General features: G+C 43.0%; 1 protein-coding gene across 1 annotated transcript in view; it reads right to left on the bottom strand.

The window, feature by feature from the left end:
• Window positions 1–19964: 19964 nt before the first annotated feature.
• Window positions 19965–26682, bottom strand: part of isoc1 (isochorismatase domain containing 1) — a 16161-nt gene continuing 9443 nt past the window's right edge. The window contains exon 5 of the mRNA XM_021601561.2: window positions 19965–21736. Within this exon, the coding sequence (XP_021457236.1) occupies window positions 21590–21736 (147 nt within the window). The 3' untranslated portion in view covers window positions 19965–21589. The remainder of the gene's footprint in view (window positions 21737–26682) is intronic.

Here is a 26682-nt window from a genome sequence, read left to right as displayed (position 1 = left end):
TTGTAGTCTGTAATAGTTTGCAAGCCCTGCCACATCCGACAAGCGTCGGAGCCGGTGTAGTATGATTCAATCTTAGCCCTGTATTGACGCTTTGCCTGTTTGATGGTTCGTCACAGGGCATAGTGGGATTTCTTGTAAGCCCCGCACCTTGAAAGCGGCAGCTCTACCATTTAGCTCAGTGCGAATATTGCCTGTAATCCATGGCTTCTGGTTGGGGAATGTACGTACAGTCACTGTGGGGACGACGTCCTCAATGCACTTATTGATAAAGCCAGTGACTGATGTGGTGTACTCCTCACTGCCATCGGAAGTATCCCAGAACATGTTCCAGTCTGGGATGGCAAAACAGTCACTGGTGCTTCCTGCTTGAATTTTTTGCTTGTAAGCAGGGATCAGGAGGATAGAGTTATGGTCAGATATACCAAATGGAGGGCGAGGGAGAGCTTTGTACGCATCTCTGTGTGTGGAGTACATCTGATCTAGAATTTTTTTTCTCTGTTTGCACATTTAACATGTTTATAGAAATTTGGTAGAACTGATTTAAGTTTCCCTGCATTAAAGTCTCCGGCCACTAGGAGCACCGCCTCTGGTTTAGTGGTTTCCTGTTTGCTTATTTCCTTATACAGCTGACTGAGTGCGGTCTTAGTGCCAACATCTGTCTGTGGTGGTAAATAAACAGCCACAAAAAGTATAGCTGAAAACTCTCTAGGCAAGTAGTGTGGCCTGCAATTTATCACAATATACTCTACTTCAGGCGAGGAAAATCTAGAGACTTCCTTAGATTTCGTGCACCAGCTGTTGTTTACAAATATGCACAGACCTCCCCCCCTCGTCTTACCAGAGTGTGCTGTTCTATCTTGCCCAGCAGCGTATATTCTGCAAGCTGAGTATCCATGTCATCATTCAGCCGCGATTCCGTGAAACATGGTATATTACAGTTTTTGATGTCCCGTTGGTAGGATATTTGTGATCATACCTCATCTAATTTATTGTCCAATGATTGCACGTTGACGAGTAGTATTGCCGTTAACGGCAGCGTTCCCATTCGCCTTGTCCGGGTCCTCACGAGGCATCCCGCTCTGTGTCCTCTGTACCTGCGTCGCTTCCTCTTGCAAATAACGGGGATGTCCTGTGCTCCCAGCCTATAGACATAAACTAAAACAGGAAACGCCCATGCTCAGGTCTATCCAACGCTGGTCTGACCAATCGGATTCCACGCTTCAACATTGCTTCGATCATGTGGACTGGGATATGTTCCGGTTAGCCTCAGACAATAACTTTGATGTTATTAGGAAGTGCATCGGTGATGTTGTACCCACTGTGACTATTAAAACCTTCCCTAACCAGAAACAAAGGATTGATGGCAGCATTCGCGCAAAACTAAAAGCGCGAACCACTGCTTTTAATCATGGCAAGGTGACTGGAAACATGACCGAATACAAATAGTGGAGCTACAGTGCCTTGCGAAAGTATTCGGCCCCCTTGAACTTTGCGACCTTTTGCCACATTTCAGGCTTCAAACATAAAGATATAAAACTGTATTTTTTTGTGAAGAATCACCAACAAGTGGGACAAAATCATGATGTGGAACAACATTTATTGGATATTTCAAACCTTTTTAACAAATCAAAAACTGAAAAATTGGGCGTGCAAAATTATTCAGCCCCTTTACTTTCAGTGCAGCAAACTCTCTCCCGAAGTTCAGTGAGGATCTCTGAATGATCCAATGTTGACCTAAATGACTAATGATGATATGATATGATAAATACAATCCACCTGTGTGTAATCAAGTCTCCGTATAAATGCACCTGCACTGTGATAGTCTCAGAGGTCCGTTAAAAGCGCAGAGAGCATCATGAAGAACAAGGAACACACCAGGCAGGTCCGAGATACTGTTGTGAAGAAGTTTAAAGCCGGATTTGGATACAAACAGATTTCCCAAGCTTTAAACATCCCAAGGAGCACTGTGCAAGCGATAATATTGAAATGGAAGGAGTATCAGACCACTGCAAATCTACCAAGACCTGGCCGTCCCTCTAAACTTTCAGCTCATACAAGGAGAAGACTGATCAGAGATGCAGCCAAGAGGCCCATGATCACTCTGGATGAACTGCAGAGATCTACAGCTGAGGTGGGAGACTCTGTCCATAGGACAACAATCAGTCGTATATTGCACAAATCTGGCCTTTATGGAAGAGTGGCAAGACGAAAGCCATTTCTTAAAGATATCCATAAAAAGTGTCGTTTAAAGTTTGCCACAAGCCACCTGGGAGACACACCAAACATGTGGAAGAAGGTGCTCTGGTCAGATGAAACCAAAATTGAACTTTTTGGCAACAATGCAAAACGTTATGTTTGGCGTAAAAGCAACACAGCTGAACACACCATCCCCACTGTCAAACATGGTGGTGGCAGCATCATGGTTTGGGCCTGCTTTTCTTCAGCAGGGACAGGGAAGATGGTTCAAATTGATGGGAAGATGGATGGAGCCAAATACAGGACCATTCTGGAAGAAAACCTGATGGAGTCTGCAAAAGACCTGAGACTGGGACGGAGATTTGTCTTCCAACAAGACAATGATCCAAAACATAAAGCAAAATCTACAATGGAATGGTTCAAAAATAAACATATTCAGGTGTTAGAATGGCCAAGTCAAAGTCCAGACCTGAATCCAATCGAGAATCTGTGGAAAGAACTGAAAACTGCTGTTCACAAATGCTCTCCATCCAACCTCACTGAGCTCGAGCTGTTTTGCAAGGAGGAATGGGAAAACATTTCAGTCTCTCGATGTGCAAAACTGATAGAGACATACCCCAAGCGACTTACAGCTGTAATTGCAGCAAAAGGTGGCGCTACAAAGTATTAACTTAAGGGGCTGAATAATTTTGCAGGCCCAATTTTTCAGTTTTTGATTTGTTAAAAAAGTTTGAAATATCCAATAAATGTCGTTCCACTTCATGATTGTGTCCCACTTGTTGTTGATTCTTCACAAAAAAATACAGTTTTATATCTTTATGTTTGAAGTCTGAAATGTGGCAAAAGGTCGCAAAGTTCAAGGGGGCCGAATACTTTCGCAAGGCACTGTATTCCCTCCGCAAGGCAATCAAACAAGCTAAGCGTCCGTATAGTACAAAGTAGAGTCGCAATTCAACGGTTCAAACACGAGATGTATGTGGCAGTCAATCACGGATTACAAAAAGAAAACCAGCCCCATTGCGGACACCGATGTCTTGCTCCCAGACAAATTAAACAACTTCTTTGTTCGCTTTGAGGACAATACAGTGCCACTGACATGGCTCGCTACCAAAGCCTGTGGGCTCTCCTTCACCGTGGCAAACGCGAGTAAAACATTTAAACCGGTTAACCCTCGCAAGGCTGATGGCCCAGACGTCATCCCTAGCCGCGTCCTCAGAGCATGAGCAGACCAGCTGGCTGGTGTGTTTACGGACATATTCAATCAATCTGTAACGCTCGTCGTGTGTGGAAGAAGAGGAGGACTAATGCGCAGCATGGTAAGTGTTCATATTCTTTAATGAAACAACTGAACACTGAAAAAAAAGACAAACGAACAGTCCTGTACGATGAAGAAAAACACAGAACAGAAAATAATCACCCACACCACACAGGTGGGAAAAGGCTACCTAAGTATGATTCTCAATCAGAGACAACGACACCAGCCTCTGATTGAGAACCATACCAGGCCAAACACAAAACCACAACATAGAAAAACGAACATAGACTACCCCCCGAACTCACGCCCTGACCATACTAAAACATACTAAGACATAACAAACTAACTAAGGTCAGAACGTGACACAATCCCTAACCCAGTCTGCTGTGCCGACATGCTTCAAGATGGCCAGCATTGTTCCTGTTCCCAAAAGCTAAGGTAACTGAACTAAATGACTATCGTCCCATAGCACTCACTTCCGTCATCATGAAGTGCTTTGAGAGTCTAGTCAAGGATCATATCACCTCCACCCTACCTGACACCCTAGACCCACTCCAATATGCTTACCGCCCCAATAGGTCCACAGACGACACAATCGCCATCACACTGCACACTGCCCTAACCCATCTGGACAAGAGGAATACCTATGTGAGAATGCTGTTCATTGACTACAGCTCAGCATTTAACAACATAGTACCCTCCAAACTCGTCATTAAGCTCGAGACCCTGGATCTCGACCCCGCCCTGTGCAACTGGGTCCTGGACTTTCTGACGGGCCACCCCCAGGTGATGAGGGTAGGACACAACATCTCCACCCCGCTGATCCTCAATACTGGGGCCCCACAAGGGTGCGTTCTGAGCCCTCTCCTGTACTCCCTGTTCACCCGTGACTGTGTGGCCATGCAAGACCTCAAACTCAATCATCAAGTTTGCAGAAGACACTACAGTGGTAGGCTTGATTGCCAACACCGACGAGACGACCTACAGGGAGGAGGTGAGGGCCCTCGGTGTCAGGAAAATAACCTCTCACTCAACGTCAAAAAAACAAAGGAGATGATCGTGGACTTCAGGAAACAGCAGAGGGAGTATCCCCCCATCCACATCGACTGGACAGTAGTGGAGAAGGTGGAAAGGTTTTAAGTTTCTCGGCGTACACATCACAGACTCAAATCTCGGGCCACTTTAATAAATGTAATAAATGGATTTAATAAAGGTATCACTAGTCACTAAATAACGGCACTTTAATAATGTCTACATATCCTACATTACTCATCTCATATGTATTTACTGTACCATCTACTGCATCTTGCCTATGCCGTTCGGCCATCGCTCATCCATATATTTATATGTGTATATTCTTATTCATCCCTTTACATTCGGTGTGTATTAGGTAGTTGTTGTGAATTTATTAGATTACTTGTTAGATATTACTGCACTGTCGGAACTAGAAGCGCAAGCATTTCGCTACACTCGCAATAACATCTGCTAACCATGTGAACGTGACCAATACAATTTGATTTGATTTGAACCATTGTGAGCACAGGGATAGATTGTTGTTAGGTCGCCTCTGATTGCCTCCTAGATTGTTACATTGTTTATTAACATACATATTATTCTATGTTTGTCAGTTCATCAATTGTGATGTCATGTTTTTCACTACGGCAACCTTTGTGAGTTGTTCAGAGTGTGGGATAAATCTGAGTGTTTTCAGCCCAACAGTTCAGTATGGGCAATGGCATCTAAAGACACAAACAGTGACAAGTGTGCCAATTCGTTGCAAAACCTTTTACAAAAAGTCCAAACAGTAAGTAGCTAGCCCAAATAACATCAGCATTCACTTACAGCATGTAACTTGTTACCATTTAGCCAAACTATCTGTAGGTCATGTGATGAATTGCTCTGCTCATTTAAAAACCTTTGGAACGTTCCAACTACTTAGCTAACGGGTATGGATAAATTATTTTAGAGTAAGAGTGCTTGTTTAGGATCAGTTTTGCCTTTTAGATAACAATGAATAAGATGACATAGACAGAGGGACATGATCCTAGATCAGCACTCTTACTCTGAGACACAGGCCCTGATGTGTGTGTGTGTGAGTGTGAGTGTGAGTGTGAGTGTGAGTGTGTGTGTGTGTGTGTGTGTGTGCGTGTGTGTGACAGCAAAGTGGGTGGGGTTATATCCTTCCTGTTTGGCCCTGTCCGGGGGTGTCCTCGGATGGGGCCACAGTGTCTCCTGACCCCTCCTGTCTCAGCCTCCAGTATTTATGCTGCAGTAGTTTATGTGTCAGGGGGCTAGGGTCAGTTTGTTATATCTGGAGTACTTCTCCTGTCCTATTTGGTGTCCTGTGTGAATTTAAGTGTGCTCTCTCTAATTTTCTCTTTCTCTCTCTCGGAGGACCTGAGCCCTAGGACCATGCCTCAGGACTACCAGACATGATGAATCCTTGCTGTTCCCAGTCCACCTGGCCGTGCTGCTGCTCCAGTTTCAACTGTTCTGCCTTATTGTTATTCGATCATGCTGGTCATTTATGAACATTTGAACATCTTGGCCATGTTCTGTTATAATCTCCACCCGGCACAGCCAGAAGAGGACTGGCCACCCCTCATAACCCGGTTCCTCTCTAAGTTTCTTCCTAGGTTTTGGCCTTTCTAGGGAGTTTCTCCTAGCCACCGTGCACCGGGTTATGACTGTGTTATAAGGTGCTATGACATGGTTATGACTGTGTTATAAGGTGTTATGACTGTGTTATAAGGTGTTATGACATGGTTATGACTGTGTTATAAGGTGCTATGACATGGTTATGACTGTGTTATAAGGTGCTATGACATGGTTATGACTGTGTTATAAAGTGTTATGACTGTGTTATAAGTTGTTATGACATGGTTATGACTGTGTTATAAGGTGCTATGACATGGTTATGACTGTGTTATAAGGTGCTATGACATGGTTATGACTGTGTTATAAGGTGTTATGACTGTGTTATAAGGTGTCATGACATGGTTATGACTGTGTTATAAGGTGCTATGACATGGTTATGACTGTGTTATAAGGTGCTATGACATGGTTATGACTGTGTTATAAGGTGCTATGACATGGTTATGACTGTGTTATAAGGTGTTATGACATGGTTATGACTGTGTTATAAGGTGTTATGACATGGTTATGACTGTGTTATAAGGTGCTATGACGCTAAGAATATCAATGGGAACATCACTGTAACTTTTTCTTTGTATACGGTCCTGGAAAGTGTTTGTTCACATGGATCGTACCATTTCTCCACATTGCCGCTGGTTGATTCGCACAATAGCAGTCTGCCGGTTTGCTGAAGCCTGAAGAACAGTGGAAACCCTTCCACGTCCTGCCTGATGGAACGTGGGGCTGTGAAATTAGTCATTCACTTGAAGGACCCCACAATGTACCCTGCTAACTGGTACATTAACAAAGGTGTGCTTTCTCTCTCTCTCTCTCTCTCTCTCTCTCTCTCTCTCTCCCTCTCTGTCTCTCTCAATTCAATTCAATTCAAGGGGCTTTATTGGCATGGGAAACATGTGTTAACATTGCCAAAGCAAGTGAGGTAGATAATATACAAAAGTGAAATAAACAATACAAATTAACAGTAAACATTACACATACAGAAGTTTCAAAACAATAAAGACATTACAAATGTCATATTATATATATATATACATATACAGTGTTGTAACAATGTACAAATGGTTAAAGGACACAAGGGAAAATAAATAAGCCTAAATATGGGTTGTATTTACAATGGTGTTTGTTCTTCACTGGTTGCCCTTTTCTTGTGGCAACAGGTCACAAATCCTGCTGCTGTGGTGGCACACTGTGGAATTTCACCCAGTAGATATGGGAGTTTTTCAAAATTGGATTTGTTTTCGAATTCTTTGTGGACCTGTGTAATCTGAGGGAAATATGTCTCTCTAATATGGTCATACATTGGGCAGGAGGTTAGGAAGTGCAGCTCAGTTTCCACCCCATTTTGTGGGCAGTGAGCACATAGCCTGTCTTCTCTTGAGAGCCATGTCTGCCTACGGCGGCCTTTCTCAATAGCATGGCTATGCTCACTGAGTCTGTCTCTCTCTGATCTCTGTTACAAACAGGTAAATACATGTTTTCATGACTATATTCTGTTTGTTATCTGGTCAGACCACATTACATCCAAATAAAGACGTTTTTCTTGCTGCTAAAAAGACGTTAACACCAGTTCTTCATACAACCAATATAAATCCTAATGACGTTACTGCAACCAGTTTTGCCTGCTGGAATGTAATGACCTAAGTAGAACACCTAGCGACCTCATCAAGATGTTTGGATCTCTTGGTGCTACGCCGTTTCTATGGTGTTACTATGGTGATACTATGGTGTTACTGTGGTGGTGCTACGGTGTTGCTACGGTGTTCCTACGGTGTTGCTACGCTGTTGCTACGGTGTTACTACAGTAGTGCTACAGTGTTATTTGCAAGGATCTAGGTTCGAGTCCAGTTTGGGCTACTCCCCAATTAGCTACAAGACTTTACAACCAGTAGTGGAGGGAGGGGTAAATACCATTTTCTTAATTAGGGTTCATTACTTTATCCACTGCGAACGGCGATTGGCCGGTAAAAACCTACCCACATCAGTTTCCTCAAATCTGTAAGAGGATCCAGGATGGTTGGTGTAAAGGCGGTTCTCACAGTCCAAATGGGAGATGTCAGTCACGGTGTGCTGTTTTTTTTCCATTTTATGCCAGACAGACACAGACAGACAGACGGGAGAGATGTCTTACACTCAATTAACTCTGGAGTGATGCTTGCCGCCGCTCTTCTCTTTGCATGTGTCATTAGCTCTGGGAAACATCAGCTGACAAGGAGAGAGGCCTTTGGAGACACGACTGTCCAGACCCACTCCGTTCTACAGGCACACAAACCTTTACTCTCTAACACACTCTCCTCACCCCTCTCACTCACTCTCTCCTCACCCCTCTCACTCTCTCACTCTCTCCTCACCCCTCTCACTCACTCACTCACTCTCTTCTCACCCCTCTCACTCACTCACTCTCTCCTCACCCCTCTCACTCACTCACTCTCTCCTCACCCCTCTCACTCACTCACTCACTCTCTTCTCACCCCTCTCACTCACTCACTCTCTCCTCACCCCTCTCACTCTCTCCTCACCCCTCTCTCTCACTCACTCACTCTCTCCTCACCCCTCTCACTCACTCTCTCCTCACCCCTCTCACTCACTCTCTCCTCACCCCTCTCACTCACTCACTCACTCTCTCCTCACCCCTCTCACTCACTCACTCTCTCCTCACCCCTCTCACTCACTCTCTCCTCACCCCTCTCACTCACCCACTCTCTCCTCACCCCTCTCACTCACTCACTCACTCACTCTCTCCTCACCCCTCTCTCTCACTCACTCTCTCCTCACCCCTCTCACTCACTCACTCTCTCCTCACCCCTCTCACTCACTCTCTCCTCACCCCTCTCACTCACTCTCTCCTCACCCCTCTCACTCACTCACTCTCTCCTCACCCCTCTCACTCACTCACTCTCTCCTCACCCCTCTCACTCACTCTCTCCTCACCCCTCTCACTCACTCTCTCCTCACCCCTCTCACTCACTCACTCTCTCCTCACCCCTCTCACTCACTCCTTTCACTCACTCACTCTCTCCTCACCCCTCTCACTCACTCACTCACTCTCTCCTCACCCCTCTCACTCACTCACTTTCCCCTCACCCCTCTCACTCACATTGAGCCCATCTCTCTCTCTCTCTGACTCTCTATCTGTCTCTCTCTCTCTGTCTCTCTCTCTCTGTCTCTCTCTCCTGAAAATGATTTTGTCTTAGTGTTGCGGAGAGAGAGCTTCCAACTTGAATGAACCACTTCCTGCAATCTCTATTTAGCAATGATTAGTGGGAAAGCCCATTCTGAACTGAATAAATGTTTTGGCAGTTGTCTCTTGTTGCCTTCCACACCAGTCCACAATTACTCACATAGAACATGCTACAGGCTTTCATAAACTGCCCCGACAAAGACTGCCACTTTACTCCATTTTAACGGTTATGACCTCTACTAGAAAATGTTGGCTGTTATTTTCCATCTAGTTGAGTATGCAATGAACTCATGTCAAAAAAAAAAGAAGCACAGGAGAGTGGGGTAGAAAGGAAAATGTTATTGGAGTTATGATGATGTTGGTAGAGTAGTGTTTTATATAGTACAGTAGTACAGTTATACAGTATGAAAGTAAAACATGGACTGATGCCAAATCAGGACTGGACAGGGTAGATGCAACTTGACACAAGGTACATTTTCTGTGACATGGAAAGCTGGCCGTTATAAAGCACTGGATGTGTTTAGGTATTCTCCACCCATTTTCCTTTAAAAAAAAACATCATAAATTGTAGCCTATTTTTATTTATTTTTTACCTTACAGTTGAGAGTTCCCCAGCAATATAGCAAACAGAGTATTAAAATATAGCTCAATGTTTATTCATTAAAATCTGAAGTACAGCAAACAAAACGAATTAAATTCCCTGCATAACAATATTTCCCCTGTAAATAACTGTTAAGCTCCACTTAAAAAAAAAAAAACCCACAAACATATTAAATGGAATTACTTTTATTAAAAGTTCAGCGTTCAACATCAAGCTATCAACTCCTTTTGTAAAATATTTCTCTAACTACGTATATTCGGCTGTAATGGATTGATGCCACAGCTTTATTTAGTGCTCAAAATGGCTTCGGCGTTCAACGCAGTTGAAGGGATAATTCACTTTTTTTAAAGAATCTCCTGGGTAACATTTTTGGAGCATAAAGCAACTCTATTTGAAATGGATTGCGTCAGCTAGCAGTGGGGGGGGGGGGGGGGGGGGGGGGGGGCACCAGAGTGTACTGTATGTAGAATGAGGAAGTCAGAACTCTTTCCCTATGCTTTTGAATCCACCGCTAACTGATATGATGTGTTTTCACTAGCATTGCTACATGCTCCAAAAATACTAGCCAGGAGATTCTGGACCATGCTAAATTAATAGCAGAAAAAGGTTTGTAATAAGCTAAAGCTGATTTGATTTGATTTGATTTGAAGCTTACATTTTTTTTTACTATCCCTTTAGAGCAAGGCTCTCCAACCCTGTTCCTGGAGAGATACCCTACTGTAGGTTTTAACTCCAACCCTGTTCCTGGAGAGATACCCTACTGTAGGTTTTAACTCCAACCCTGTTCCTGGAGAGCTACCCTACTGTAGGTTTTAACTCCAACCCTGTTCCTGGAGAGCTATCCTGGAGAGCTACCCTACTGTAGGTTTTAACTCCAACCCTGTTCCTGGAGAGATACCCTACTGTAGGTTTTAACTCCAACCCTGTTCCTGGAGAGATACCCTACTGTAGGTTTTAACTCCAACCCTGTTCCTGGAGAGATACCCTACTGTAGGTTTTTAACTCCAACCCTGTTCCTGGAGAGATACCCTACTGTAGGTTTTAACTCCAACCCTGTTCCTGGAGAGATACCCTACTGTAGGTTTTAACTCCAACCCTGTTCCTGGAGAGATACCCTACTGTAGGTTTTAACTCCAACCCTGTTCCTGGAGAGATACCCTACTGTAGGTTTTAACTCCAACCCTGTTCCTGGAGAGATACCCTACTGTAGGTTTTAACTCCAACCCTGTTCCTGGAGAGATACCCTCCTGTAGGTTTTAACTCCAACCCTGCTCCAACCCTGTTATTTGCCAGTGAGGCGTCAAACGAAATTAAGTAAAAATCAAGAAAACAATTATTAATTATTAAGTTGAAAAGTTGACATAGAATAGAAATTGAAAATTAGGCTATATATACTACTAGTCAAAAGTTTGGACACACCTACTCATTCAAAGGTTTTCTTTATTTTTACTATGTTCTACATTGTAGAATAATAGTGAAGACATCAAAACTATGAAATAACATATATGGAATCATGTAGTAACCAAAAAAGTGTTAAACAAATACAAATATTGTTTATATTTGAGATTCTTCAACGTAGCCACCCGTTGCCTTGATGACAGCTTTGCACACTCTTGGCATTCTCTCAAACAGCTTCATCTGGAATGCTTTTCCAACAGTCTTGAAGGAGTTCCCACATATGCTGAGCACTTGTTGGCTGCTTTTACTTCACTCTGTGGTCCAACTCATCCCAAAACATCTTAATTGGGTTGAGGTTGGGTGATTGTGGAGGCCAGGTCATCTGAAGCAGCACTCCATCACTCTCCTTCTTGGTCAAATAGCCCTTACACAGCCTGGAGGTGTGTTAGGTCATTATCCTGACAAATGATAGTCACACTAAGTGCAAACCAGATGGGATGGTGCATCACTGCAGAATGCTGTGGCAGCCATGCTGGTTAAGTGTGCCTGGAATTCTAAATAAATCACTGACAGTGTCCCCCACACCATCACACCTCTTCCTCCATGCTTCACGGTGGGAACCACAGATGCAGAGATCATCCGTTCACCTACTCTGCGTCTCACAAAGACATGCGGTGTCTTTGGACTCATCAGACCAAAGGGCAGATTTCCACGGTCTAATGTCCATTGCTCATGTTTCTTGGCCCAAGCAACTATCTTCTTATTATTTGTGTCCTTTAATAGTGGTTTCTTTGCAGCAATTCAACCATGAAGGCCTAATTCACGTAGTAGCCTCTGAACAGTTGATGTTGAGATGTGTCTGTTACTTGAACTCTGTGAAGCATTTATTTGGGCTGCAATCTGATGTACAGTTAACTCTAATGAACTTATCCTCTGCAGCAGAAGTAGCTCTGGGTCTTCCTTTCCTGTGGCGGTCCTCATGAGAGCCAGTTTCATCATAGCACTTAGTTTTTTTTGACTGCACTTGAAGAAACTTTCAACGTTCTTGAAATTTCCCAGAGTGACTGACCTTCATGTCTTAAAGTAATGATGGACTGTCGTTTCTCTTTGCTTATTTGAGCTGTTCTTTCCATAATATGGACTTGGTCTTTTACCAAATATACCACCCCTACCTTATCACAACACAACTGGTTGGCTCAAATGCATTAAGGAAAGAAATTCCACAAATGAAGGCAGACCTGTTAATTGTAATGCATTCCAGGTGACTACCTCATGAAGCTGGTTGAGAGAATGCCAAGAGTGTGCAAAGCTGTCAAGGCAAAGGGCGGCTACTTTGAAGAATGTCAAATGTAAAATATATTTAGATTTTTTTTAACACTTATAATAAGTCATATCCTGCTCTATCCTTACTTTATGATTCTTGACTCTACGTTTTGAGCTAGTGAATCAACCAGTTCAAACCTTCCATTGCCCGCCTTGCAAACCCGATTAAAAAACATTAGTTGGCGCACACCCAGAAAAATGAGTTTGTGTGGAGGTGCTGACTAATGGCGAATAAACTATAAACTATCAAACTAAAGAAAGTCGCACACTGCATATTAAAACTCCCAGTAATTTATTGGGTATGTTCTTCACCCTGAAGAAGGCACAGTGATGCCGAAACATTGGTAAATACCCAATAAATTACTGGGAGTTGATATATGGAGTGTGCGACATTCTTTATTTTGAAAACCTAACATGCTAAAATCCCACATAAACACCATTTCACATGAACTTTCACCTTCCCCAGAACTCTTGTTCGTGGAGTATAGTATCTGCATGGAGCCTGTACTGGTCTGTACTGTCGGTGGGACTCAATTGTAACAGAACATTCCCTCACAATGAAACATTTTTATGGCCCCCAATATTTTCTCTCAAATCCCTGAATATGATGCCTCTGCCAGCTGTTTTCCTGTTGCGGTGAGCTCCCAGATATATTTCAGTCAGGCCTTCTCAACAGCCATGTCCTCAACGACTGCATTTCAAATCACTGATCTCTGACTGCTACAAACCAGGAAACACAAGAGACTTGGGGGGGAGAAGCTAACGATGACTTGCGTTGAACGGAACAAAACAAAAACAGGAAAGATGTTTGTATTACTACTTACAGTATATTTGTTTGATTGACTTTGAGTAATCTGAGATTAAAATTAATTTCAGTGTTAGATCTTTTGAAGAGCTGCATCATTCTCTTATGTGATTGAATGGCAGAACCAGCGGACCAATTAATTATTCATGATGCAGAGAAGTGCCGGTTTGCTAAGACAGCAATTCTGCTTTTGATTGTATAATTGATAATTTACAAGTTACATGAAATGACACTTGACATTTTCATGTTGACATTTTCCATTGACATTTTGGTACCATTCATAATGCCAGCGTACTGTATGTCCTCCACTAGCCAATGAAAATGAGAAGGATAAGAAACTAAAAGGTTCAGTTGTGATTCAAAATAAAACATACAAAATGGTATGTGTAAACATAAGGTTGAACAAAACAAATGACTAGTGTGTCTATTAGAATGAATATGATGCTAAATGTCATCTGTTCATAACCCATAGATGAAACCACTGACACAGAAACATTGGCCATAGTAGCAGCTAGCAAGACTGAAATTGCTAAAAAAAAAAGAAAAAAAGAAAAAGAAAGAATTACATTCCAAACGATACTCTAGTGCCCTCATCTGGCAGTATTAAGAAGCCATCTTCACATTTTGTAGACTTCGTGTGGTAGGCATAGTTTTAGAATTGCTTCCATTTGATTAAGTGTGTGGCTTTTACAGCAACTTTGCAAAGAAAATACTTCTCCCCGCCTCCCATTTCTAAAATATCATGCTATGGCCATACCTAAAGTGAAAAATGATTTCACATTATTAGCTTATTAATGCAAAAAAAAAACAGTAGTGATCCAACAGTTGGCAATTTCTATTATGATTTTATAGTCTAGGCCACAGTTACATACATGTACAGTCATAAATTACTAATTTCAGGACCAAAACTGGGCTAGACTTTTGGCTTTACAACTCACCAATTGTTCCCAAAAATAATATCAGTCTTGGATGGTGTGTGGAATGTACTGGTTATATACATAAATAAGACATAGCCTGGACATAACTCAAAAGCATCTGTGTTTGGGAGAATGCCACAGCCTTCTTCAAACGGGATGCATTGAAATAGTTTTTAAAATAGTTAATCCAGAGTTATTTATATATATATATATATATATATACACACTGTACATTCATTCTGTGTTTATGGCTCTGATTTAAGTCAATAGTCAGTAACACTTCACTTAAAGTATACAGCTATAATGTGAAGGACTTATGGGAGCCATCCTGGTATCTCTTCATTATTGATTACCCAAAGTATTAGATGATTTATTGACAAAGACAATGGCAGACACGAACGGGCACCCGGGAGAAAACTTGAGTACAGATTTCAGGTTCATTTTCTCCAAGCCTTATTTCCTTGTTCATCTCTGTTCATACTTAGTTTTGTATCATAATGTGCCTTGGAATAATTGGTTACAGTAATCAAATTCAACATATCACAACAGCTGGAGTGTAGCGTTTCAATAAACCGCTAGACCATATTCATGTTAAACTTCAAGGTGACAAATTTAACCATTACATCAGTGTTGTTGACAAGAAACCACAGATGCAATTAGCTTGTTAGTGACTGGAGTGCACACAGCAGGGCCTTCTCTCTTGACCTTGGGAGCAAACCCTCCCTATCATAGACTCAATGGACTCTAACAAAGATGGAATTATTTTCACCACCTGTAGGATGACCCCATATTCTATGATAACAGAAAAAAACATTTTTATTTTATTTTTACTCGAAGGCCAGTTGGACATCACTGCTCGCTGTCCATTTGAGTTTACAAACAAAACCCAGAGGCATATTATACACGGAAGTATTCAGACCCCTAGACTTTTTCCACATTCTTATTCTAAAAATGGATTAAATAAATAAAAAATCCTCAGCAATCTACACACAATACCCCATAATGACAAAGCAAAAACAATTTTTTTGAAATTTGTAAAAAACAGAAATTCCTTATTTACATAAGTATTCAAACCGTTTGCTATGCGACTCGAAATTGAGCTCCGATGCATCATGTTTCCATTGGTCATCCTTTTAGCTGTTTCTACAACTTGATTGGAGTCCACCTGTGGTAAATTCAATTTAATGGACATGATTTGGAAAGGCACACACCTGTCTATATAAGGTCCCACAGATGACAGGGCATGTCAGAGCAAAAACCAAGTCATGTGGTTGAAGGAATTGTCCGTAGAGCTCAGAGATAGGATTGTGTCAAGGCACAGATTTTGGGAAGGGTACCAAAACAATTATGCGACATTGAAGATCCCAAGAACACAGTGGCCTGCATCATTATTTAATGGAAGAAGTTTGGAACCACCAAGACTCTTCCTAGAGCTGGGCACCCAGCCAAACAGCAATCGGGAGAGAAGGGCCTTGGTCAGGGAGGTGACCAACAACCCGATGGTCACTTTGACAGACTCTAGAGTTCCTGTAGAGTTGGGAGAACCTTCTAGGAGACAGACAGACAGAGAGAGACAGAGACAGACAGACAGACAGAGACACAGACAGAGACACAGACAGAGACAGAGAGAGACAGAGACAGGATAACCATCTCTGCAGCACTCCACCAATCAGGCCTTTATGGTAGAGTGGGCAGACGGAAGCCACCCCCCAGTAAAAGACACGACAGCCCGCTTGGAGTTTGCCAAAAGGCATCTAAAGACTCTCAGACCATGAGACTCAAGATTTCTTTGGTCTGATGAAACCAATATTGAACTCTTTGGCCTGAATGTCAAGCGTCCCGTCTGGTGGAAACCTGGCACCATCCATTTGGTGAAGCATGGTGGTGGCAGCATCATGCTGTGGGGATGTTTTTCAGTGGCAGGGACTGGGAGACTAATAAGGATCGAGGCAAAGATAAACAGAGCAAAGTACAGAGAGATCTTTGATGAAAACCTTCTCTAGAGCATTCAGGACCTCAGACTGGGGCAAAGGTTCACCTTCCAACAGGAAAATCACCCTAAGCACACAGACAAGTCAACGCTGTGGGACAAATCTCTGAATGTCCTTGAGTGACCCAGCCAGAGCCTGGACTTGAACCTGACCGAACATTTCAGGAGAGACCTGAAAATAGCTGTGCAGCAACGCTTCCAATCCAACCTGACAGAGCTTGAAAGGATCTGCAGAGAAGAATAGGAGAAACTCCCCAAATACAGTCGTGCCAAGCTTGTAGCGTCATACCCAAGAAGAGTCTTGATGCTTTAATCGCTGACAAAGGTGCTTCAACAAAGTCCTGAGTAAAGGGTCTGAATACTTATGCAAATTTTATATCCATTTTTTATTTTTAACAAATGAGCAAAAAAAAATCCTAAAAACCTGTTTTTGCTTTGTGATTATGGGGTATTGTGTGTAGATTGATGAGGGAAAAAACGATTTAATACATTTTTTGAATAAAGCTGTAAAGTAACAAAATGTGACCAGAGTCAGATAGGTACTGTAGACACCAGATAATTACTGTAGACACCAGAGAGTCAGATAGGTAGTGTAGACACCAGAGAGTCAGATAGGTACTGTAGACACCAGATAATTACTGTAGACACCAGATAGTCAGATAGGTACTGTAGACACCAGAGAGTCAGATAGGTACTGTAGACACCAGATAATTACTGTAGACACCAGAGAGTCAGATAGGTACTGTAGACACCAGATAATTACTGTAGACACCAGATAGTCAGATAGGTACTGTAGACACCAGATAGTCAGATAGGTACTGTAGACACCAGAGAGTCAGATAGGTAGTGTAGACACCAGATAGGTAGTGTAGACACCAGAGAGTCAGATAGGTACTGTATACACCAGATAGTCAGATAGGTAGTGTAGACACCAGATAGGTACTGTAGACACCAGATAGTCAGATACAGTGCCTTGCGAAAGTATTCGGCCCCACTTCATGATTGTGTCCCACTTGTTGTTGATTATTCACAAAAAAATACAGTTTTATATCTTTATGTTTGAAGCCTGAAATGTGGCAAAAGGTCGCAAAGTTCAAGGGGGCCGAATACTTTCGCAAGGCACTTATCTGGTGTCTACAGTACCTATCTGACTCTGGTGTCTACACTACCTATCTGGTGTCTACAGTACCTAAGTACTGTAGACACCAGAGAGTTAGATAGGTACTGTAGACACCAGATAGTCAGATAGGTACTGTAGACACCAGATAGTCAGATAGGTACTGTAGACACCAGATAGTCAGATAGGTACTGTAGACACCAGATAGTCAGATAGGTACTGTAGACACCAAATAGGTACTGTAGACACCAGATAGGTACTGTAGACACCAGATAGGTACTGTAGACACCAGATAGGTACTGTAGACACCAGATAGTCAGATAGGTACTGTAGACACCAAATAGGTACTGTAGACACCAGATAGGTACTGTAGACACCAGATAGGTACTGTAGACACCAGATAGTGAGATAGGTACTGTAGACACCAGATAGTCAGATAGTTACTGTAGACACCAGATAGTCAGATAGGTACTGTAGACACCAGATAGTCAGATAGGTACTGTAGACACCAGATAGTCAGATAGGTACTGTAGACACCAGATAGTCAGATAGGTACTGTAGACACCAAATAGTCAGATAGGTAGTGTAGACACCAGATAGGTACTGTAGACACCAGATAGGTACTGTAGACACCAGATAGTCAGATAGGTAGTGTAGATACCAGATAGTGGTAGTGTAGACACCAGATAGGTACTGTAGACACCAGATAGTCAGATAGGTACTGTAGACACCAGATAGTCAGATAGGTAGTGTAGACACCAGATAGTCAGATAGGTACTGTAGACACCAGATAGGTACTGTAGACACCAGATAGTCAGATAGGTAGTGTAGACACCAGATAGTCAGATAGGTAGTGTAGACACCAGATAGTCAGATAGGTACTGTAGACACCAGATAGTCAGATAGGTACTGTAGACACCAGATAGTCAGATAGGTAGTGTAGACACCAGATAGGTACTGTAGACACCAGATAGGTACTGTAGACACCAGATAGTCAGATAGGTACTGTAGACACCAGATAGTCAGATAGGTAGTGTAGACACCAGATAGTCAGATAGGTAGTGTAGACACCAGATAGGTACTGTAGACACCAGATAGTCAGATAGGTACTGTAGACACCAGATAGTCAGATGGGTAGTGTAGACACCAGATAGTCAGATAGGTACTGTAGACACCAGATAGGTACTGTAGACACCAGATAGGTACTGTAGACACCAGATAGTCAGATAGGTACTGTAGACACCAGATAGTCAGATAGGTAGTGTAGACACCAGATAGGTACTGTAGACACCAGATAGTCAGATAGGTACTGTAGACACCAGATAGTCAGATAGGTACTGTAGACACCAGATAGTCAGATAGGTACTGTAGACACCAGATAGTCAGATAGGTAGTGTAGACACCAGATAGGTACTGTAGACACCAGATAGTCAGATAGGTAGTGTAGACACCAGATAGTCAGATAGGTACTGTAGACACCAGATAGTCAGATAGGTACTGTAGACACCAGATAGGTACTGTAGACACCAGATAGGTACTGTAGACACCAGATAGTCAGATAGGTACTGTAGACACCAGATAGTCAGATAGGTACTGTAGACACCAGATAGTCAGATAGGTAGTGTAGACACCAGATAGGTACTGTAGACACCAGATAGTCAGATAGGTACTGTAGACACCAGATAGTCAGATAGGTACTGTAGACACCAGATAGTCAGATAGGTAGTGTAGACACCAGATAGGTACTGTAGACACCAGATAGTCAGATAGGTAGTGTAGACACCAGATAGTCAGATAGGTACTGTAGACACCAGATAGTCAGATAGGTACTGTAGACACCAGATAGGTACTGTAGACACCAGATAGTCAGATAGGTACTGTAGACACCAGATAGTCAGATAGGTACTGTAGACACCAGATAGTCAGATAGGTAGTGTAGACACCAGATAGGTACTGTAGACACCAGATAGTCAGATAGGTAGTGTAGACACCAGATAGTCAGATAGGTACTGTAGACACCAGATAGTCAGATAGGTAGTGTAGACACCAGATAGTCAGATAGGTACTGTAGACACCAGATAGTCAGATAGGTACTGTAGACACCAGATAGTCAGATAGGTACTGTAGACACCAGATAGGTACTATAGACACCAGATAGGTACTGTAGACACCAGATAGTCAGATAGGTACTGTAGACACCAGATAGTCAGATAGGTACTGTAGTCTCACACGCTTGCGACTTTCGGCATTCGGCATTGAGGGATTTTTATAATTTACGATGAGGCTTACTAGTGTAATAAGCCTTTTGTGAAATGTTTTATTTTCATGGTTTAGGACCAACTAAAAGGGTAAGAACTAGATCAAAGAAATGTCTCAACAATTTCTTATATTTATTTCCCCCTTTTCATTACAGGCAGATAAGAGAATACGGCATGCCACTGAACACATAATAAAAATAGATGAAGAAGTTCAATTCCGAATTACTGTCATACCGTGAGCTGTTGACAAAAAAGGGAAACAGGAATTATACATTAGGAAATATATCATATTTATTCATCATACCCTGACTCACATACAATATACCAGTCACATGAAGCAAGCACTTAATCACCCATGTGCTCGGGCAGGCTGGAAAGCTCAGTGCATAAATATCATTGGTACACAAATAAGCCCAGCCAAGGTTTCCCAAACCTAGTCTGAGACCCAGTGTTTATCAAACCCACATGAAACTGGTCAGTGGAAATGTAGTGGTCCTATGACATCACCTCAATGAGCACTTACAGTTCCAGACAAGTCCTTCCCTACAACAAGGTTAACAAGTCCTTCCCTACAACAAGGTTAACAAGTCCTTCCCTACAACAAGGTTAACAAGTTCTTCCCTACAACAAGGTTAGATTTTCACAATATTTAATCCATCTGGAGTGAAATGCTGCATACGCAATGAGCTTCCCAGACCAGGACTGAAAACTGGTCCATCCCCTTCCCAGACCAGGACTGAAAACTGGTCCATCCCCTTCCCAGACCAGGACTGAAAACTGGTCCATCCCCTTCCCAGACCAGGACTGAAAACTGGTCCATCCCCTTCCCAGACCAGGACTGAAAACTGGTCCATCCCCTTCCCAGACCAGGACTGAAAACTGGTCCATCCCCTTCCCAGACCAGGACTGAAAACTGGTCCATCCCCTTCCCAGACCAGGACTGAAAACTGGTCCATCCCCTTCCCAGACCAGGACTGAAAACTGGTCCATCCCCTTCCCAGACCAGGACTGAAAACTGGTCCATCCCCTTCCCAGACCAGGACTGAAAACTGGTCCATCCCCTTCCCAGACCAGGACTGAAAACTGGTCCATCCCCTTCCCAGACCAGGACGGAAAACTGGTCCATCCCCTTCCCAGACCAGGACTGAAAAATGGTCCATCCCCTTCCCAGACCAGGACTGAAAACTGGTCCATCCCCTTCCCAGACCAGGACTGAAAACTGGTCCATCTCCTTCCCAGACCAGGACTGAAAAATGGTCCATCCCCTTCCCAGACCAGGACTGAAAACTGGTCCATCCCCTTCCCAGACCAGGACTGAAAACTGGTCCATCCCCTTCCCAGACCAGGACTGAAAAATGGTCCATCCCCTTCCCAGACCAGGACTGAAAAATGGTCCATCCCCTTCCCAGACCAGGACTGAAAACTGGTCCATCCCCTTCCCAGACCAGGACTGAAAACTGGTCCATCCCCTTCCCAGACCAGGACTGAAAACTGGTCCATCCCCTTCCCAGACCAGGACTGAAAACTGGTCCATCCCCTTCCCAGACCAGGACTGAAAACTGGTCCATCCCCCAATTCACCTTAAAGCGTCAAATCAGCAGAAAAAAAGATAAGGGAGGGGCTGGTGAAACATAACCACTCAAATCCATAGACAGAGCTATGGATGCAATATATATATTGTTGTTTACAAACATTGGAATAAAATACGGTTATATTTTGGGTTCTCATGGACTGTGACAGCTGAACTAAGGTCATGAGGCATTTCCAAGTTATATTCTTCAAGAATCAAATGGGTACATATAATTCAATTATAACTCCAAAAATATATTAAGCAACAAATATCACAGATATCCCTACCCTCAATCTACCTTTTCCTTTTTGACCATGTGGCCTAGTCTAGACCTTAGAAAGCAAGCCAGACTCGGGGGCGCTGGCCTTGATGATATTCTGGATCTCCTTGAATTTCGGGTGCTCCTTGTCGCCTACCAGCTGGAGGAGGACAGACTCACTGGTGGTGACAATGATCCCGGTGCGAGCCATTCGCTGAGAGAGATAGAAAGAGATTATTATTTCTTATGTAGCCTTTATTTAACAAGGTAAGTCAGTTAAGAACAAATTCTTATTTACAATGACGGCCTACCAAAAGGCCTCCTGCGGGGACGGGGACACAACACCACATAAAGAAAGACCTAACACAACAACATAGCATGGCAACAACACATGACGACACACATGGGAGCAACACAACATGACAACATGGGAGCAACACAACATGACAACATGGGAGCAACACAACATGACAACATGGGAGCAACACAACATGGCAGCAGCACAACAAGGTAGCAGCACAAAACAGGGTACAAACATTATTGGGTACAGACAACAGCACAAAGGGCAAGAAGGTAGAGACAACAATACATCACGTGAAGAAGCTACAACTGTCAGTAAGAGTTTCCATGATTGAGTCTTTGAATGAAGAGACTGAGATAAAACTGTCCCGTTTCCATGTTCCTGTCTGCAGCGAACTGAAAAGACCAGCGACCCAGGGATGTGGGTGCTTTGGGGACCTTTAACAGAATGTGACTGGCAGAATGGGTGTTGTATGTGGAGGATGAGGGCTCCAGTAGATATCTCAGATAGGGGGGAGTAAGGCCTAAGAGGGTTTTTATAAATAAGCATCAACCAGTGGGACTTGCGACGGGTACACAGAGATGACCAGTTTACAGAGGAGTATAGAGTGCAGTGATGTGTCTAATATAGAGCACAAGATATAAGGAGAAAGCGAGAGAGACGCAGAGAGAGAGAGACGCAGAGAGAGAGAGACGCAGAGAGAGAGAGACACAGAGAGAGAGACACAGAGAAAGAGACGCAGAGAGAGAGAGAGAGACACACAGAGAGAGAGAGAGAGACGCAGAGAGAGAGAGAGAGACGCAGAGAGAGAGAGAGAGACGCAGAGAGAGAGAGAGAGACGCAGAGAGAGAGAGAGAGACGCAGAGAGAGAGAGACGCAGAGAGAGAGAGACGCAGAGAGAGAGAGAGAGAGAGAGACGCAGAGAGAGAGAGACGCAGAGAGAGAGAGAGAGACGCAGAGAGAGAGAGAGAGAGAGAGAGAGACGCAGAGAGAGAGAGAGAGAGAGAGACGCAGAGAGAGAGAGAGAGAGACGCAGAGAGAGAGAGAGAGAGACGCAGAGAGAGAGAGAGAGAGACGCAGAGAGAGGCGCAGAGAGAGAGATGGGTAAACCACTTCTCCAATCTTTTTGGCTCTATTACAAAGAATAAAGAGCAAAAACATATACATGATCAAATACAGATCTTAGAATCAACTATTAAAGACTACCAGAACCCACTGGATTCTCCAATTACATTGAATGAGTTACAGGACAAAATAAAAACTCTCCAACCCAAAAAGGCCTGTGGTGTTGATGGTATCCTCAATGAAATGATCAAATATACAGACAACAAATTCCAATTGGCTATACTAAAACTCTTTAACATCATACTTAGCTCTGGCATCTTCCCCAATATTTGGAACCAAGGACTGATCACCCCAATCCACAAAAGTGGAGACAAATTTGACCCCAATAACTACCGTGGAATATGTGTCAACAGTAACCTTGGGAAAATCCTCTGCATTATTATTAACAGCAGACTCGTACATTTCCTCAATGAAAACAATGTACTGAGCAAATGTCAAATTGGCTTTTTACCAAATTACCGTACAACAGACCATGTATTCACCCTGCACACCCTAATTGACAACCAAACAAACCAAAACAAAGGCAAAGTCTTCTCATGCTTTGTTGATTTCAAAAAAGCCTTCGACTCAATCTGGCATGAGGGTCTGCTATACAAATTGATGGAAAGTGGTGTTGGGGGTAAAACATACGACATTATAAAATCCATGTACACAAACAACAAGTGTGCGGTTAAAATTGGCAAAAAACACACACATTTCTTCACACAGGGTCGTGGGGTTAGACAGGGATGCAGCTTAAGCCCCACCCTCTTCAACATATATATCAACGAATTGGCGCGGGCACTAGAAAAGTCTGCAGCACCCGGCCTCCCCCTGCTAGAATCCGAAGTCAAATGTCTGCTGTTTGCCGATGATCTGGTGCTTCTGTCACCAACCAAGGAGGGCCTACAGCAGCACCTAGATCTTATGCACAGATTCTGTCAGACCTGGGCCCTGACAGTAAATCTCAGTAAGACCAAAATAATGGTGTTCCAAAAAAGGTCCAGTCACCAGGACCACAAATACAAATTCCATCTAGACACTGTTGCCCTAGAGCACACAAAAAACTATACATACCTTGGCCTAAACATCAGCGCCACAGGTAACTTCCACAAAGCTGTGAACGATCTGAGAGACAAGGCAAGAAGGGCATTCTATGCCATCAAAAGAAACCATACATTTCAACATACCAATTAGGATTTGGCTAAAAATACTTGAATCAGTCATAGCTTGAATCAGCCATTGCCCTTTATGGTTGTGAGGTCTGGGGTCCGCTCACCAACCAAGACTTCACAAAATGGGACAAACACCAAATTGAGACTCTGCAAAAATATCCTCCGTGTACAACGTAGAACACCAAATAATGCATGCAGAGCAGAATTAGGCCGATACCCACTAATTATCAAAATCCAGAAAAGAGCCGTTAAATTCTACAACCACCTAAAAGGAAGCGATTCACAAACCTTCCATAACAAAGCCATCACCTACAGAGAGATGAACCTGGAGAAGAGTCCCCTAAGCAAGCTGGTCCTGGGGCTCTGTTCACAAACACAAACACACCCTACAGAGCCCCAGGACAACAGCACAATTAGACCCAACCAAATCATGAGAAAACAAAAAGATAATTACTTGACACATTGGAAAGAATTAACAAAAAAACAGAGCAAACTAGAATGCTTTTTGGCCCTAAACAGAGAGTACACAGCGGCAGAATACCTGACCACTGTGACTGACCCAAAATTAAGGAAAGCTTTGACTATGTACAGACTCAGTGAGCATAGCCTTGCTATTGAGAAAGGCCGCCGTAGGCAGACATGGCTCTCAAGAGAAGACAGGCTGTGTGCTCACTGCCCACAAAATGAGGTGGAAACTGAACTGCACTTCCTAACCTCCTGCCCAATGTATGACCATATTAGAGAGACATACAGTGCCTTGCGAAAGTATTCGGCCCCCTTGAACTTTGCGAACTTTTGCCACATTTCAGGCTTCAAACATAAAGATATACAATTTTATTTTTTTGTGAAGAATCAACAACAAGTGGGACACAATCATGAAGTGGAACGACATTTATTGGATATTTCAAACTTTTTTAACAAATCAAAAACTGAAAAATTGGGCGTGCAAAATTATTCAGCCCCTTTACTTTCAGTGCAGCAAACTCTCTCCAGAAGTTCAGTGAGGATCTCTGAATGATCCAATGTTGACCTAAATGACTAATGATGATAAATACAATCCACCTGTGTGTAATCAAGTCTCCGTATAAATGCACCTGCACTGTGATAGTCTCAGAGGTCCGTTAAAAGCGCAGAGAGCATCATGAAGAACAAGGAACACACCAGGCAGGTCCGAGATACGGTTGTGAAGAAGTTTAAAGCCGGATTTGGATACAAAAAGATTTCCCAAGTTTTAAACATCCCAAGGAGCACTGTGCAAGCGATAATATAGAAATGGAAGGAGTATCAGACCACTGCAAATCTACCAAGACCTGGTCGTCCCTCTAAACTTTCAGCTCATACAAGGAGAAGACTGATCAGAGATGCAGCCAAGAGGCCCATGATCACTCTGGATGAACTGCAGAGATCTACAGCTGAGGTGAGAGACTCTGTCCATAGGTCAACAATCAGTCGTATATTGCACAAATCTGGCCTTTATGGAAGAGTGGCAAGAAGAAAGCCATTTCTTAAAGATATCCATTAAAAGTGTTGTTTAAAGTTTGCCACAAGCCACCTGGGAGACACACCAAACATGTGGAAGAAGGTGCTCTGGTCAGATGAAACCAAAATTGAACTTTTTGGCAACAATGCAAAACGTTATGTTTGGCGTAAAAGCAACACAGCTGAACACACCATCCCCACTGTCAAACATGGTGGTGGCAGCATCATGGTTTGGGCCTGCTTTTCTTCAGCAGGGACAGGGAAGATGGTTCAAATTGATGGAAAGATGGATGGAGCCAAATACAGGACCATTCTGGAAGAAAACCTGATGGAGTCTGCAAAAGACCTGAGACTGGGACGGAGACAATGATCCAAAACATAAAGCAAAATCTACAATGGAATGGTTCAAAAATAAACATATCCAGGTGTTAGAATGGCCAAGTCAAAGTCCAGACCTGAATCCAATCGAGAATCTGTGGAAAGAACTGAAAACTGCTGTTCACAAATGCTCTCCATCCAACCTCACTGAGCTCGAGCTGTTTTGCAAGGAGGAATGGGAAATAAATGTCAGTCTCTCGATGTGCAAAACTGATAGAGACATACCCCAAGCGACTTACAGCTGTAATTGCAGCAAAAGGTGGCGCTACAAAGTATTAACTTAAGGGGGCTGAATAATTTTGCACGGCCAATTTTTCAGTTTTTGATTTGTTAAAAAAGTTTGAAATATCCAATAAATGTCGTTCCACTTCATGATTGTGTCCCACTTGTTGTTGATTCTTCACAAAAAAATACAGTTTTATATCTTTATGTTTGAAGCCTGAAATGTGGCAAAAGGTGGCAAAGTTCAAGGGGGCCGAATACTTTCGCAAGGCACTGTATTTTCCTCAGATTACACAGATCCACAAAGAATTTGAAAACAAATCCAATTTTGAAAAACTCCCATATCTACTGGGTGAAATTCCACAGTGTGCCATCACAGCAGCAAGATTTGTGACCTGTTGCCACGAGAAAAGGGCAACCAGTGAAGAACACATGCCATTGTAAATACAACCCATTTTATGCTTATTTATTTTATCTTGTGTCCTTTAACCATTTGTACAT

The sequence above is a fragment of the Oncorhynchus mykiss genome, chromosome 5, assembly GCF_013265735.2.
Source record: "Oncorhynchus mykiss isolate Arlee chromosome 5, USDA_OmykA_1.1, whole genome shotgun sequence".
Taxonomy (NCBI): Eukaryota; Metazoa; Chordata; class Actinopteri; order Salmoniformes; family Salmonidae; genus Oncorhynchus; species Oncorhynchus mykiss.
Note: the sequence above shows the minus strand (reverse complement) of the source record. Positions and strands in the feature narration are given on the sequence as shown.